The sequence below is a fragment of the Podarcis muralis genome, chromosome 6, assembly GCF_964188315.1.
Source record: "Podarcis muralis chromosome 6, rPodMur119.hap1.1, whole genome shotgun sequence".
NCBI classification, from domain to species: domain Eukaryota; kingdom Metazoa; phylum Chordata; class Lepidosauria; order Squamata; family Lacertidae; genus Podarcis; species Podarcis muralis.
Window position 1 is genome coordinate 65,189,880 of NC_135660.1, and position 17,019 is coordinate 65,206,898.

Consider the following 17,019-nt stretch of genomic DNA (forward strand, 5'->3'; position numbering starts at 1 on the left):
TGAAGGCCCTCCGCCAGAACCGGTGTTATGTGGTCCCGGCGGCCACTCCCAGTCACCAGTCTAGCTGCCGCATTCTGGATTAATTGCAGTTTCCAGGTCACCTTCAAAGGTAGCCCCACGTAGAGCGCGTTGCAGTAGTCCAAGCGTGAGATAACTAGAGCATGCACCACTCTGGCGAAACAGTTCGCGGGCAGGTAGGGTCTTAGCCTGCGTACCAGGTGGAGCTGGTAGACAGCTGCCCTGGACACAGAGTTAACCTGCGCCTCCATGGACAGCTGTGAGTCCAAAATGACTCCCAGGCTGCGCACCTGGTCCTTCAGGGGCACTGTTACCCCATTCAAGACCAGGGAATCCTCCACACCAACCCGCTCCCTGTCCCCCAAAAACAGTACTTCTGTCTTGTCAGGATTCAATCTGTTAGCCGCCATCCATCCTCCAACCGCCTCCAGGCATATAATGCTAATATGTTAAGCATACACAAGGCAAGCTACATAAGCTGGAATCAATAGCCTAATTAACTCACCCATGGCTAGAGGCTCCCTTTCAACTCTCATCTATCGCAGATAAGGGAATGACTGATAGACAGGCAGCCAGCAGGAGAACTCTCCCAACTAGCTGAACCAAAACTAAGTCTTCAAAGCAGATAGGCCTATTAACTCATTCTGGTATCAAATAACAATTAGTCTCGGAGTCATCTTAACTACCAAGATGGCATTTACCAGTCTTGCAGAACAGTCTCACTTTTGGTTCAGCACAGCTGCATTTAAAAAAATAAAAATAAAAAATCCGATATGAAGTTATCAGTAATGTATTCAGTCTTCTATAATTATAAAGAATAACAGAAATGAAAGAGATAGTTTATAACTAGCTTTGGCATAAGAATCCTTTTGGGGGTAGGGAAGGAAATTTAGCGCCCAATTTGGAGAGAATATAGGCTTCCTTTCCTTCCTTCCCCTTCCGCCAGACGTCAGCTGATCTATTACTATCCATTATAGATGGAGTTCAGAAGAATTTTTTAAGATGTTGTGGGAAATGTAAAAATTAAAAAAAGTTGTGCAACATGTCATCATTTTGGGGAACTTTGCAGTTCAGATTGAACTTAAAAATGAAAATTGTGCCTGTAATATAAAGTGTATTGGACCAGCAGTCAATTAAGATTTGAACACTCTCCCACCCAGGTGCTTTGTTCTATTTTTGTATAAAAATCAATAGGAGTACAACAGCACATGACTTGACTTACTCTTTGAAAACCAGTGGAATAAAAAACTGTCTTCCGCCTCCCTAAAAATCCCAAGTTTCTATTGGGTTTCTCTTCATCATATCAATCACTTCTGAATAAAGGCGTTGAGGTGCATCAAGTCCAAAGAGGAAATTAAAGTGGCTCCAGTCAGGAAAGCACTTGTAGTGAATGAGATTAGAAATTCGAGGTATTAATTTTGCATTGTCCTTTGGGCGAGACAACCAGTCTTGCCCCCCAATCCACACTGCAGTTGGCACAGTCATAGCTTCTATTTTATAAAATGGCGGAGTTTTCTGGAAGGGAACATTGTCAGACTTTAATTAGTGAACTGCCCACAGGACACTCGTTATATAAATGCCAAAAGCAAATAAATAAATGAACATGTTTCAAGTACTGTAAGCTTGAATAAAAGGAAGAATGAGAAAAATAAGTTTCAAAGAATTTGGAAACATGCAGCAGATTATATATTCAAATACAGAAAAGCACCACAACTATAGGGGAGGGGCAATGGACTTTGGGCAAATCCCCTTGTTTGGCAAAATCTAAAATGGCAGAATTCCCCCATCTCCCGCAAAAGCCCACAGGAGCGAGAAGGGACTGACTCCGCCAGTCAGGCCTTTCTCCCTCCTTGGGGAAAAGCCTGCTTTCTCCCACCGCAAGCCTCAAAGTCGGGTTGGAGAGTAGCGGCAAGGCGTCGCACGCCTTCCCGCTGCCCCCCATCCTCTGGGGCTGGCAATGGGGGAAGCGCTGCTTTCTCCCACCGCCAGCCTCAAAGCCGGGTTGTAGAGTAGCGGGATGGCGTTGTGCGGCTTCCCGCTGCCCCCCATCCTCTGGGGCTGGCGATGGGGGAAGCGCTGCTTTCTCCCACCGCCAGCCTCAAAGCCGCGTTGGAGAGTAGCAGGATGGCGTTGTGCGGCTTCCCGCTGCCCCCCATCCTCTGGGGCTGGCGATGGGGGAAGCGTTGCTTTCTCCCACCGCCAGCCTCAAAGCCGGGTTGTAGAGTAGCGGGGTGGCGTTGTGCTGCTTCCCGCTGCCCCCCCCATCCTCTGGGGCTGGCGATGGGGGAAGCGCTGCTTTCCCCCACCGCCAGCCTCAAAGAGCAGACTCTCCTGGCTTCAGCGGAAGCAACGCGAAGCCTCTGGAGTGCAGGCTTCGGAGGCTTCGCGTTGCTATCACTGAAGCCAAGGAGCCTGCATTCGCCCCATAAGACGCACACACATTTCCCCTTCATTTTTGTAGGGGGAAAAGTGCATCTTATAGGGCGAAAAATACGGTACCTTCCCGTCGGAGCGGTACCTATTCATCTACTTGCACTTTGACGTGCTTTCGAACTGCTAGGTTGGCAGGAGCAGGGACCGAGCAACGGGAGCTCACCCCGTCGCGGGGATTTGAACCGCCAACCTTCTGATCAGCAAGTCCTAGGCTCTGTGGTTTAACCCACAGTGCCACCCGCGTCCCAGCACCATGCATTTACCAACACTAATGTAACAACAACAAAGCACATCCTTACCTGATGGTATTTTTCTTCGTTCTTGCAGCCATAGTCAAAATATTTCAGTTCCCCTGTTTTTGCTGCCTATAAGGAATAAAATTAAGCAGACATTATATTTATAAAACATTAGGTAGGCTACGTATGCAGTCAGCAGGCTAATTTGCACATGTCTCCAAGAAGGTGGAGTTTTTTAAGATGGGTGACAATTGAATTGAACAGACCAGTTCTAATGGCTGGAACTGATTTTTTTTCCTGATTATACCAAAAGTTGCATTAAGCATGCCTGGTGCAGTTTTTCAAGCTCTGAGAATGATGTCAACTCTAAAATACAGAAGACAATAATTGTCAGGGCAAAGCTGAAGACCAGTTGAAAGCTTTCAGGTATTTCAATGTGACCTGAATTGTAGAATAACAGTTTGCCATAAATACAGTGGTGCCTCTAGTTATGGACTCGATCCATTCCGGGGTGCCATTTGCACCCTGAAAAGTCCGCAACCAGAGCGCCACTTCTGCGCACGCACGCGGCACAATAGAATGCTTCTGTGCACGTGCGAGGTACGCAGAACGCTTCTGCACAGGTGAACACGGCAAAACCCGGAAGTATACACTTCCGGGTTTGCCGCATTCGTATCCTGAAAAAACACAACCGGAGACTGAGGTAACAAGAGGTACGACTGTATTGGTTTGTGTCTTCAGAACCCTGGGTGATGTCCTGCTCACAAAATGCAGCTTCTCTGCCTCCTCTTTCTCATTACATCCTAGGAGCTTCTACTTTTAGAATAAAAATCACAACCTCAGCTCATTGTTATTTTTAAAAGAAGTACACATTGCTTTAAAGACGTTACCTGACCCCAGTGTACAATATTCTTTACAGAAGTAAAGTCTGGAAAGTGAGCCTGGTACACATCAACTCGGCTCTGAAAAAAACATTTTAGAAAGGCAAACTGTTAATGTGGCAGATACAAGGGAAAAGGGCCAACAAGTGTGAGAAACAAAATCAGTGCATACGCTAAGAAGAGGCTTTGAAATCTATCCAAGTCAACCCTTATATTTCTCTTTTTAGAAAAACGACAGAATGAAAAAGTACCACAATCAATAGACCTGTAGTCAAGAGATTAAGAATGGGAAACTACAAGCCAAGGGACCAGAGGTAAAAGAGAAAGAAAATAATTAAAGATACATACATACCACATTTAAGCTGTTCTTATTGAAGCCACCTATAAGGTAAAGGCTTTGGGCGCAAAGGTTTTGTATTAATTGGTAGCTGCAAATCTTAGCAACTAATGCTCTCAGACTTCTACTTAATAAGCGGAATTCTTTCGTGCCAAATATAACCTGTGAAACATTAAAAGAATTGTGAACTTACATTTATGTCTTTGTTCTCTTGCACTTATATTTCTCGTATCACACTCATGTGCCCAAGTGACAAATCTAAACATATATGCAATGAATAAAAATACATATACAATTTACCTGGAAGTAAGTCCCATTGATTCTATGGGACATACTTCTGAGTAGACATGGTTAGAATTGCATTGTTGGATAGCCCAATACATTTTGGCACCTGAGAGGCGAATCACAAAATTCCCACCGCCACCAGAGAAGAAGGAGCTAGTGAAGTTCTACATCAGGAACAAACGTGGAAGGAGACCTGCAGTAACTCCTGTTCGTCAAGAAGCTACTGTAGAGGTGGGACTTGGGGGCAGGGCTGCCAAGGAGGCGGCAGATCCAGTCTCTAAGGAGTACGCCACAGCTGACATTGCCACTGCAGTGGCGGCAGCAGGTGATGCGTTCCTTGGAGGCCAGATCTGCTGACCCTGTGGATCCTACCACCTGAGGCAGAGACCTCACCTTATCTCATGAGTGGGCTGGCCCTGATAATAAGTCACAGCAAAAAAACACAGGGGAGCTTCAGGTCACACACAAACACACAAATTGAAAGATTATATTGGGGATTATAGGGCTGTGTGGACTAGGCCTTGCTCCAGATGCTGACACACATACAGTGACCACACCCTGCTGTCCGTGTGTCTGGTTGGCATGTGAAGTGCCTTTGTGTGTGTATCAATAGGTCCACACACACATGGAAGCACCTTAAATAATAACAAATGAGCTATATATTCTTTTGTAGGGGAGAAGAACTACTTGCCCCAATACATGAATTGTTTACCTAAGTGGGCAGTTATTAAACCCCGAATAAAGAGAGAAGAAAGATTTTATTTCTATCTAAGGAGGCCAAAGGCTCAGGAAAGGCGAGCGATAGCATAGATTGGTATGCAGAACACAAACGAATACAACATGAAATTAAGTTAATACAAAAGCCAATCAGCGGGGTGAGACATACTCCCGACTTACTGCCATCAGTAATGAGAAGCCATAGAACGATTGACAGCTTAAATAAAGACCTTAAAAAGTTCAATTTATTTCTGTCACAAGCTTTGGCTAGGCAAACTTATAATAAAGACTGGCTCTTGCTCGGAATGCCCTAGAGTGCCTCCTGTGGTACTGAGAACCATTTGAAAGAGCGTTTGTTGTTATATTATTATATATTATTATATATATTATTATTTATAATAATGCAGCCATATACACTTTATCCTCACATGGCTGTCTGCCCTTTCATTTGCAGACCAGGTGTGGCAGGACCTAGCTGCCTCATTCAAGCAAAATATTCAGCAATGAGTTTTTCAGGGCGTGGCAGGGTAAACCTGCTTTCTTCCTGGCTGAAAGATACTGCTGAATGCTCGGTTCCTTAAAGAGACAACACCTGCATTTAGCTGTAGTTGATGCCATTCTACTCTGTTCTAAGACATGAATCCTCATTTCCCACTTATTGTGTGGTATCTTACAGCCAGCTTGAGCTCCAGTAAGTTTTTAAGAGCTCTGCTTGTTTTTTCCTCCACCCTCAACAAATTCCAATCCCCACCCACAAACATTTGTGTTGGGCCTCCAGGGTTTGGACTGGAGTCCTCAGAGAATAACTCCAGGTGTTTCCTGAGACAAGTGCTGGAGATTTGAAACCACATTATGACTAGTTGTGTCCATGCGCAAGGTGTTATCACAACACTGCTGAGCCTTTTAAGAAAAGAACACAGCTACAGGGAGTTGTTGAGCACCCCACCTGTTGGCCAGGGTGGCAAAAAGAGAAAAGAGAAACATGGAAACCAGCCCTGGTTGATTGTTTCAAAAAGAAGTAATGAGACTAGAAGAGGTGATGAGACAGCCTTAGGAGGGACAAAGAGAAGGAGCTGGGCATTAATTCACTGAGATTAGCTTTGGGGAGTCATTCATTCCCACCAATAAATCTGTTTTCCTAGTCATTTCTCTACCAAGCAAAGGTCAATACTGTAAACTGGTGAGAGGAGTTGTAGTGGAGAGGTAATCTAGAATGAGCAGTCCCCTGTATGTGGCCCCTATGACAAAGTGTGCAACAGATGTTGGACTAAAAGTCATTGGGATTGCAACATGGGGCAATCACTTTTCCCACCAGTCACAGTCCTGATCTTGTTTGGGTCCCCTGTTCTTACTTGCATGTTAACTACTTTCATGCAATTAACATCATTTTTTAATTTTGCTCACTTTCAAAAAGGGTTATTTGATGGCTTCCTGTTTACCTCTCATAAAAACGTTAGAGAAGGACACTTTATAAACAATTTGCTGTTTTAGCAAATTTACCATTTTTGTATTATTAAGCAAACTATACAAGTAGCTTGTCTAAGAAAACTGCATTCTGCAGATTCACATTGTGGGAAACAACTGAATGAATCCATAAAGAGCAAGAACAATGCAACTGATACCTTTATAAGAGAATCAGGAAAAAATAATATCTGGATTACTGGGCCTTTGCTGTTCTGAAATGTGTACGCAGGAGCAAAAACAAAGAATAACTTGATTTTTTCAGCCACCTCTGGCATCATAGAAAAGGTTATGAAACCTGCAAAAAATAATAATTTATTTACAACGATAATTGGGGAAAGCATAGGAAGAAAAGATCATCATTCAGAAAGGCAAAGGTACAGAAGTCAGTCAGTTTTACTAACTGCCCTGACAAGCAAAAAGTTCTTACTTGGGAACTTGACACATAGTTGTGGGCAAATGTGCATACAGACTTGCATCACACAGAGATTTGTACCAAGCCATGAAGCATCCAGTGTGCTCCCCACTCATACTACAGGGTGTTGCTGGAGATGCACATTAATTATCATTAATTAAGCTCACAAATATTAGCTCTGGGGCTCAGGGTTGAGGTCTTGAACATACTAACAAGCTCATCATCCGAGTGATGGCAAAAAATTGCTAGATTGCAGAGATACAAGAATTGTATTTAGACTCGGGTATCAACCAGTTTGTGCAACTGGCTCTGTGGGTACCATATCTAAGAGCTGCAAAAAAATTGATGAAAGAAACTTCTGCAATCACATTGAATCAAAACCTTGTAAGGACAATATTGAAGGAAATTTTGTTACAAACAAAAAAGATAGCTTTTGGCTTGCCGAAGCCAAATAAGGAGGAGGGGGGTGTGTGTGTGTGTGTGTGTGTGTGTGTGTGTGCGTGTGTGTGTGTGTGTGATGACAGCCCTTCTCTATATTTGAAACTTACCTAAAGTAGCACCTTGAGAATGTCCAATATAATAGATCTGCTTTTGGCCATTTTCCTGCAGAATGTAATCTATCATGGCTGGAAGGTCATAGAGGCTCATTTCATGAAAGCTGAGAAGTAGAAACACAAAGTTAGGCATGTAATGCTGGTACACAAGATGTCTTGTCATTGATTAAAGCAGCAGCATTTCATATACATGAACAGTGTGAGCTGACCATTCATGGATCTCAAGACACAGAAGTCTCTTATGTTTGTAGTCGTAAACCACGTGTATTTATTTCCTGCAGCTGAAATCTAACATAAACTCCAGAAATAGATTGACAGTTGGGGAGCAGCAACACAATTAGCTTCCTGGCAGGTGGGTCACTGTTTCTTACTGGGTGGGGCAGATATGAGTGTGGCTCAAACGCACTGGTGGAGCCAATCTGGCAGTTCTGTAGTTACCTGTGCACCATGTCACCTCCCCTTCTTCTTCCTGGTAAGTAGCAGCGAGCCACCTGCCAGGTAGCTTACTTAGCTGCTCAGTGCTGCCCAACAAGCCACTCCTAATAAGCCCCGGTGCTTCATTGCTTGACAGTAATAGACAACTGCATATGCATTTCAAAGTCTCACCCCCAATTTGTGAGGATCTACCTGAAATTCCAGAATTCCTGTTGCAAGACCGAAAGGTTCTGGTGCTTTCTCGACCAGGACGTTCCTCTAACATTCCCAAGCCAAACATCGTAACCAGCATCTGCCAAGATGAAGCCCAAACTATTACTGGGTATATTGGAGACCCAGGTGCTACTTTCCATTATTAATCCAGGAATCACCAAGACAGCAGGTCTGGAACCTGAAACAGATACAAATAATTAACTTTCGTAAGAAAGACTGCAGCACACTAGGATGGCCATGTGGCCTTCTCTGCAGAGGACAGCCCGTTGAGACTATATAACACCAGTCCTGAAAGACCTATATTGGCTCCCAGTACATTACCAAGCAAAATTCAAAGTGTTGGTGCTGACCTTTAAAGCCCTAAATGGCCTCGGCCCAGTATACCTGAAGGAGCATCTGCACCCCCATCATCCAGCTCCGAGGGCCTTCTGGCGGTTCCCTCACAGCAAGAAGTGAGATTACAGAGAACCAGGCAGAGTGCCTTCTCAGTAATGGCGCCCTGTGGAATGCCCTCCCATCAGATGTTAAGGAAATACCACATTTTTCGCCCTATAGGACACACTTTTTCCCCTCCAAAAATGAAGGAGAAATATGTGTGCGTCCTATGGGGCGAATGCAGGCTTTCGCTGAAGCCTGGAGAGCGAGAGGGGTCAGTGCTCACAGACCCCTCTCGCTCTCCAGGCTTCAGGAAGCTATCCGCAAGCCTTGGGAGCCCGTGGGAGTTCCCGCTGGGCTCCCAAGGCTTGCGGACAGCAGCCTGCAGACCAAAACCTGGGGAGCACAGCAGAGCGCGCCCCGGGCTCCGGGAAGCTCTCCACAACCCTTGGGAGCCTGGCGGGAAGTCGCGCTGGTCTCCCAAGGGGTGTGGAGAGCTGCCTGCATCCCGAAGCCTGGGGCATGCTGAGCAGCACGCCCTGGGCTTCAGGCTGCTCTCTGCAAGCCTGGGGAGACCGGCGCGACTTCCCGCCGGGCTCCCTAGGCTTGCGGATAGCAGCCTGTTCTGGGGGCAGGGGTCGGGGGAAGCTCGGGCTTCTCCTGCCGCAGCCCCGTGCCTGGGGGGGAATAAAAAAAAAATCTTTATTCCCCCCCCCCAAAAAAAAAACTAGGTGCGCCCTATGGGCCGGTGCGCCCTATGGGGCGAAAAATACAGTAAACAACTTTCTGACTTTTAGAAGACATTTAAGGAAGTTTTTAATGTTTGTTCTTTTATTGTGTTTTTCATATTCTATTGGGAGCCGCCCAGAATGGCTGGAGAAACCCAGCCAGATGGGCGGGATATAAATAATACATTATGACTATTATTATTATTATTATTGGAAGGGCTGGCAGAGGGCTATCCTGTATTTGAAGGCACCCTCTGTTTGTCCAGTCCAAGGCTAGTTTCAAAGAGAGAGCAAGTACTTTGAAGTTTCCCCATCAACAGTTTGCACCCAGACAGCAGACTGAGCAGGCATACAGGTCACCTGATCACAATCTTCTCTACTGTATATTGTATTTATATTTAAATTATAGGAATTATATCTAAATTTGCACCTATACTACATAAAGTAGCACCTATGCTACATAAATTTGCACCTATGCTACATAAAGTAGTATAAATGGCTCCGTAAGTGGACATCCTGCTGCACATCCAAAAAAAATTCTCATTCCTGTATTTTACTATCTAGAGTTGTCTGTGAGATAATGCAGCATGTGGGCTGGAAAGGGACTCTGACCTCTGCTTTGAAGGGCCTGAAGGTGGGAAAGACTCTGGTTTGGTGTTCTTGGAAAGAAACTTCTAAGCAACAGCCCTGCCCATAAGATTTCTACTTAATTGCTACTCAGTGTTGGAGCATGCATGGGGCTTGCTATTACATTTTCTTTTCTTCTTTCACATTGGAGACCCACCATGTTTGCCTCCTCTGCCATAAGGAATTCTGTTCATGGTTAAATAATAGCCGTCAGCTGTCAGGATCTTATCATGGACCTCACTTGGATAGTCCCAGCGACGAATGATTCCATCCTAGATAAAGGAGAAACAAAATTTTCCAAAATGAAGTACTGTACTTTCAGAAAGGTTGCCTATGCTTCTTGCTCCATTGTTGTTGCGGGATTTAAACTGGTTAAATTAAAACCAGAAATCAGATTTTAGCTCATTTTCACATATACACACTTTCCACTTTCGGCAGAATAGGGGACAAATATGAAATAGTATAAAAATTCATAGTATAATGCAATAAGGTTATGTAAAGGATTGTCTCCAAAGCAGCCTTGAATGCATCCCACTGTAAACTAGTTCATTTTTTATTGATGCATGTATTGTGTATGCATACAAATTGTCACTTTTCTCAGCAAAATGCACAGCAGTGCTGTCTCCAAGCTTGAAGCAAATTATGCTCCCCCCCACCCCAAATCGCTGTGCAGAGCAAGAGGAAAAAGCTCCAGATTCAAAAGGCACTGAATTCTGCTTGCAAATGAAGGACTGAACTGTGCTTGCAATGCTTCCTTTGCTGTTTCAAATTTGAGCCTCAGCAACACCAAGCATGGTAAAGGTGGCCAATTCATACTTCACCCAGAATGGCCTGGCTGGCCAGCCACTAAGGCCTGCTAAACCTAATTAGGTTTGTGGACCAGAGATTTCCCCTCACTGTATTTGGAGAAACAGGGGGAGGGGAGAGATTTCCCCTCACTGTATTTGGAGAAACAGGGGGAGGGGACACCCCCAGGTTGCAGATTCTTGGGGGACAGATGGCAGTTGGAGGACAAAGGTGCCCAGCAGATTAAATTCCATTTGCTCTTTATCTGCACATGAAATTGTTGATTGGTTCAGGCATCAAGCATTTATTTTTGTATACAGCACCAAGAAAAGTAGTCATTCAAGATACATGCACCTTTCAAACGCACTACCAACCTTGTGTATTATCTGGTTGAACATTTGCACCCAATACTAAGTACTCTAAGGTGGCAAAATCCTATATGTGGGGAGGATGGAACTGTAAATAGTGTCAAGCAATATCATGCTCCTTTCACATCCAGAGATGTACTTACAGTATTCAAAAATTGCTCTGGATTTGGCTTGTTTAACTCTTGGAATTCTCCTGAAGACACAATTCCTTCAGTCATGTACACCAATACAATCATCAGCCACATTTTGATTCTCTGTAAAAAGTAAATAAATAAATGGATCACCCATAAATGGACAACCAACTGGATGCTCTTTCATTTGAAAATCATCAACACAATAGGAATGGGCGCCTGAAGCTGTCCGTGATATTAAACTGAATGGTGAAGGTCTGTGCCTATTAAAATGTGGACCAAACTGAATTGCTCCCCCCATCCCACCATGCAGCAGCTTCACTAAAAATAGTATATCAGCCAACTGCCTTTAGTAATCTTTTATCAGGAAGGGCCTTCCTTGAGGAAGGGCATAGCTCAGTGGTAGACCATCTGCTTTGCATGCAGAAGATACAATCCCTGGCACCTCCAGGTAGGGTTGTTAAGATTACCTGTCTGAAAACCTGGAGAGTCACAGCCAGTCCGAGTAAACAAAACTGAGCTAGACTGACCCTGAGTAGTATATAACACAGCATCCCATGCTTCAGGTCTACCTCCCAACATTCTCCACCATCATGCCCCATCTCCATAACAGCAGATAATCTCCCAACTACTCTTCCACATCTTACCTGGTGATAACTCTCCTATCCCTGTTTCAGCAGAGGACAGGTACATTTGCAAATTAGGACCTGGTTTACACAAAAGGCAGGCAGGGACGCTTCTAAAGGATAGGGCCCTTGCCCTTGTTGTTGTTGTTGTTGTTTAGTCGTTTAGTCGTGTCCGACTCTTCGTGACCCCATGGACCAGAGCACGCCAGGCACTCCTGTCTTCCACCGCCTCCCGCAGTTTGGTCAGGCTCAAGTTTGTAGCTTCGAGAACACTATCCAACCATCTCATCCTCTGTCGTCCCCTTCTCCTTGTGCCCTCCATCTTTCCCAACATCAGGGTCTTTTCCAGGGAGTCTTCTCTTCTCATGAGGTGGCCAAAGTATTGGAGCCTCAACTTCACGATCTGTCCTTCCAGTGAGCACTCAGGTCTGATTTCCTTAAGAATGGATGCGTTTGATCTTCTTGCAGTCCATGAGACTCTCAAGAGTCTCCTCCAGCACCATAATTCAAAAGCATCAATTCTTCGGCGATCAGCCTTCTTTATGGTCCAGCTCTCACTTCCATACATCACTACTGGGAAAACCATGGCTTTAACTATACGGACCTTTGTTGGTAAGGTGATGTCTCTACTTTTTAAGATGTTGTCTAGATTTGCCATCGCCTTTCTCCCAAGGAGCAGGCGTCTTTTAATTTCGTGACTGCTGTCACCATCTGCAGTGATCATGGAGCCCAAGAAAATAAAATCTCTCACTGCCTCCATTTCTTCCCCTTCTATTTGCCAGGAGGTGATGGGACCAGTGGCCATGATCTTCGTTTTTTTGATGTTGAGCTTCAGACCATATTTTGCGCTCTCCTCTTTCACCCTCATTAAAAGGTTCTTTAATTCCTCCTCACTTTCTGCCATCAAGGTTGTGTCATCTGCATATCTGAGGTTGTTGATATTTCTTCCGGCGATCTTAATTCCGGCTTGGGATTCATCCAGCCCAGCCTTTCGCATGATGAATTCTGCATATAAGTTAAATAAGCAGGGGGACAATATACAGCCTTGTCGTACTCCTTTCCCAATTTTGAACCAATCAGTTGTTCCATATCCAGTTCTAACTGTAGCTTCTTGTCCCACATAGAGATTTCTCAGGAGACAGATGAGGTGATCAGGCACTCCCATTTCTTTAAGAACTTGCCATAGTTTGCTGTGGTCAACACAGTCAAAGGCTTTTGCATAGTCAATGAAGCAGAAGTAGATGTCTTTCTGGAACTCTCTAGCTTTCTCCATAATCCAGCGCATGTTTGCAATTTGGTCTCTGGTTCCTCTGCCTCTTCTAAATCCAGCTTGCACTTCTGGGAGTTCTCGGTCCACATACTGCTTAAGCCTGCCTTGTAGAATTTTAAGCATAACCTTGCTAGCGTGTGAAATGAGTGCAATTGTGCGGTAGTTGGAGCATTCTTTGGCACTTCCCTTCTTTGGGATTGGGATGTAGACTGATCTTCTCCAATCTTCTGGCCACTGCTGAGTTTTCCAAATTTGCTGGCATATTGAGTGTAGTACCTTAACAGCATCATCTTTTAAAATTTTAAATAATTCAGCTGGAATATCATCACTTCCACTGGCCTTGTTATTAGCGATGCTTTCTAAGGCCCATTTGACTTCACTTTCCAGGATGTCTGGCTCAAGGTCAGCAACCACACTACCTGGGGTATACGAGACATCAATTTCTTTCTGGTATAGTTCCTCTGTGTATTCTTGCCACCTCTTCTTGATGTCTTCTGCTTCTGTTAGGTCCTTTCCACTTTTGTCTTTTATTATGGAAATCTTTGTACAAAATGTTCCTTTCATATCTCCAATTTTCTTGAACAGATCTCTGGTTCTTCCCATTCTATTGTTTTCCTCTATTTCTTTGCATTGCTCGTTTAAGAAGGTCTTCTTGTCTCTCCTCGCTATTTTTTGGAAATCTGCATTCAATTTCCTGTATCTTTCACTATCTCCCTCGCATTTTGCTTGCCTTCTCTCCCCCGCTATTTGTAAGGCCTCGTTGGACAGCCACTTTGCTTTCTTGCATTTCCTTTTCATTGGGATGGTTTTAGTTGCTGCCTCTTGTATAATGTTACGAGCCTCCATCCATAGTTCTTCAGGCACTCTGTCCACCAAATATAAATCCTTAAACCTGTTCCTCACTTCCACTGTGTATTCATAAGGGATTTGACTTAGATTGTATCTTACCGGCCCAGTGGTTTTTCCTACTTTCTTCAGTTTAAGCTTGAATTTTGCTATAAGAAGCTGATGATCTGAGCCACAGTCAGCTCCAGGTCTTGTTTTTGCTGACTGTATAGAGCTTCTCCATCTTTGGCTGCAGAGAATATAATCAATCTGATTTCGATGCTGCCCATCTGGTGATGTCCATGTGTAGAGTCGTCTCTTGTGTTGTTGGAAAAGCGTGTTTGTGATGACCAGCTTGTTCTCTTGACAGAACTCTATTAGCCTTTGCCCTGCTTCGTTTTGAACTCCAAGGCCAAACTTGCCCGTTGTTCCTTTTATCTCTTGATTCCCTACTTTAGCATTCCAATCCCCTATTATGAGCAGAACATCCTTCTTTGGTGTCATTTCTATAAGGTCTTGTAAGTCTTCATAGAATTGGTCAATTTCAGTTTCTTCAGCACCAGTAGTTGGTGCATAAACTTGGATTACTGTGATGTTAAAAGGTCTGCCTTGGATTCGTATCGAGATCATTCTATCATTTTTGAGATTGCATCCCAGTACAGCTTTCACCACTCTTTTGTTGACTATGAGGGCCACTCCATTTCTTTTACGGGTTTCTTGTCCACAGTAGTAGATATGATAGTCATCCGAACTGAATTCGCCCATTCCCGTCCATTTTAGTTCACTGATGCCCAAGATGTCAATATTTATTCTTGCCATCTCATTTTTGACCACATCCAACTTACCCAGGTTCATGGTTCTTACATTCCAGGTTCCTATGCAATATTTTTCTTTACAGCATTGGACTTTCCTTTCGCTTCCATGCATATCCGCAACTGAGCGTCCTTTCAGCTTTGGCCCAGCCGCTTCATCAGCTCTGGATCTACTTGTACTTGTCCTCCGCTCTTCCCCAGTAGCATGTTGGACACCTTCCGACCTGAGGGGCTCATCTTCCAGCGTCATAACTTTTATATGCCTGTTGTCTTTGTCCATGGAGTTTTCTTGGCAGGGATACTGGAGTGGCTTGCCAGTTCCTGCTCCAGGTGGATCACGTTTGGTCAAAACTCTCCACTATGACCTGTCCATCTTGGGTGGCCCTGCACGGCATAGCTCATAGCTTCTCTGAGTTATTCAAGCCCCTTCGCCACGGCAAGGCAGTGATCCATGAAGGAGGCCCTTGCCCTTACTTCACCCCAAAGCAAAGACTTCATTGGTGTTTTCCCTTCATAGTTGACTTGCCAGTAGCAACCCACTGCTAGCAAAGAACCTCAGGATATGGCATCACCTGGAAGTAGTTTCCAAACAAATTCTGATCCGTATGTCAACCACAAATGTGAGGCTTCTCCTCACAATTCTTCCAGCAGCCCATCGGTTCCTCTTCCTTGTCACAGTGCTGCTAGAGAGCTGGGGGAACAAATCTGCCAGAAGTTCCCTGCCCAGCCCCCAGTTGGTCCTGATAGTCCCTTGGCTGCTGCATCCTTAGAGGGCATTCCTTTGTGGGTATTCATAATAGCATAAGCCAAGATCTTGGTGATTAAATAATAGAAGCAAAATCTCCAGACAAGTTTTCAGTTGCGGCTGAGTTAGCTCAGTGTTGGAGCGTCTTCATTCATTGCAGGCAGAAGCTTCCATGCTCAATTCCCGACAACTCTAGTCAGGCCCAAGACAGTTCTCTAGATGAAACCCTGGTGAAGCACTGCTAGTTATTGCAGACAGTACTGAGTTAAACGGACCCGTGGTCTAACTCAATATAAGGCAGTTGCCAAGGTAACTAAAAAGAGGTGGTGCTAGTTTTTGGTTTTAGCCAGCATGTTTTGGCTGGCCGGCCAAGGATTAATTGACAACACAGAAATATTGTTAGTGACTGGTTCCTCTGGTCGGATATGTAAAACTCCTTCTGTCAGCAAGGTGGTATACTGTTCTTTGTCAGCATTTGAAGCCTTTGGCAAAAAGCCAATCCTATTTCAGACATCCAATCACACCCAAACTTCTAGAAAACCTGTAAACTCTGGGATGCATGCTATTTGCTACTTCACACACTGTTATGCTTCCTGTGATTGATTTCCAAGCCTTGAGATTCCCACAGTGCATGCTGCAGTAACATCCACAAGAAACCAAAATCTTCTAGGCTCTATTTGTATGCAGAAAACGTGTTTTCTACCCATGTTCCAGAATCTCAAAACCATTGCTGTATCCAGACCAGCTCCTTCTTAAAATCTTGAAAGGTAATATTGCTATGGCTTCATTCGGAACATGCATCCCTCCTGTACTGATGATAAGCTGAGCCCAAATTTTCATAAAGCTGAGGTGCAGCTTTTAATGTCTTCTACAGTGGTACCTCGGGTTACAGACACTTCAGGTTACATACGCTTCAGGTTAAAGACTCCGCTAACCCAGAAATAATACCTCGGGTTAAGAACTTTGCTTCAGGATGGGAACAGAAATTGTGCTCCGGCTGCACGGCAGCAGCGGGAGGCCGCATTAGCTAAAGTGGTGCTTCAGGTTAAGAACAGTTTCAGGTTAAGAACGGACATCCGGAATGAATTAAGTACGTAACCAGAGGTACCACTGTACTTCCATTATGGCTCCCTGCTGCCACCACTGTTCCCTTCTGCTGCTGTCCTAAACTTACGTGCTGCTGATAATTGTAGTCACTTTCATACAAACTCTCTCTCTCATTATTCCACATTATATAACAACAGATTTTCTAATAGATTATGGAATAGATCCAGCAACCCCATTATCCAACTTTAATTTTTAACCTCCCGCACCCTTTATTTCCATCAAAAGAATTCGAAATACACACCATATGTGCTGAAATTCACTCCTTCCACACTTTTTCAGTACAAAGTGGCTATGACCCTGGACGCCGGCAGTTGTCTGTAGTTAAAACAAAAAAAAAAAAAAAACCTTCTCATCCAGCCGCTTGTGGTATTTTTGCAAGCCAGGAAAGTGACAGAACACTTCCACTCCAGAACTTTGCCAGAGGTAGTTGTAGTGAATATCACAAGTCCACATTCACTTACCAAGTTCTGCAGGATCTGCTAGACACCTGAATGTGCAGGTTCTAGTGTTGCTCAGGTGTTAAAGCAAAAGGATATTAAGGAATGCATGATCATAGACTATTACACTTTCAGAACGTACAATTATGCTGTGTACATCCCACCCATAAAGTACCTTGATGTATCTTTTCATTAAC

At 44.3% G+C, this 17,019-nt stretch overlaps 1 protein-coding gene across 1 annotated transcript; it reads right to left on the reverse strand.

The window, feature by feature from the left end:
- Nucleotides 1-1,281: 1,281 nt before the first annotated feature.
- On the reverse strand, nt 1,282-11,114 carry LOC114596799 (lipase member M-like). The gene is made up of 9 exons (XM_028728535.2): nt 11,013-11,114; nt 9,860-9,987; nt 7,965-8,156; nt 7,332-7,441; nt 6,530-6,666; nt 3,921-4,067; nt 3,578-3,649; nt 2,751-2,816; nt 1,282-1,533 (listed from the first exon to the last, which is right to left on the reverse strand). Exons 1-9 carry the CDS (start codon nt 11,112-11,114, stop codon nt 1,282-1,284), a joined length of 1,206 nt encoding a protein of 401 aa, XP_028584368.2.
- Between the last annotated feature and the right edge of the window lie 5,905 nt (nt 11,115-17,019).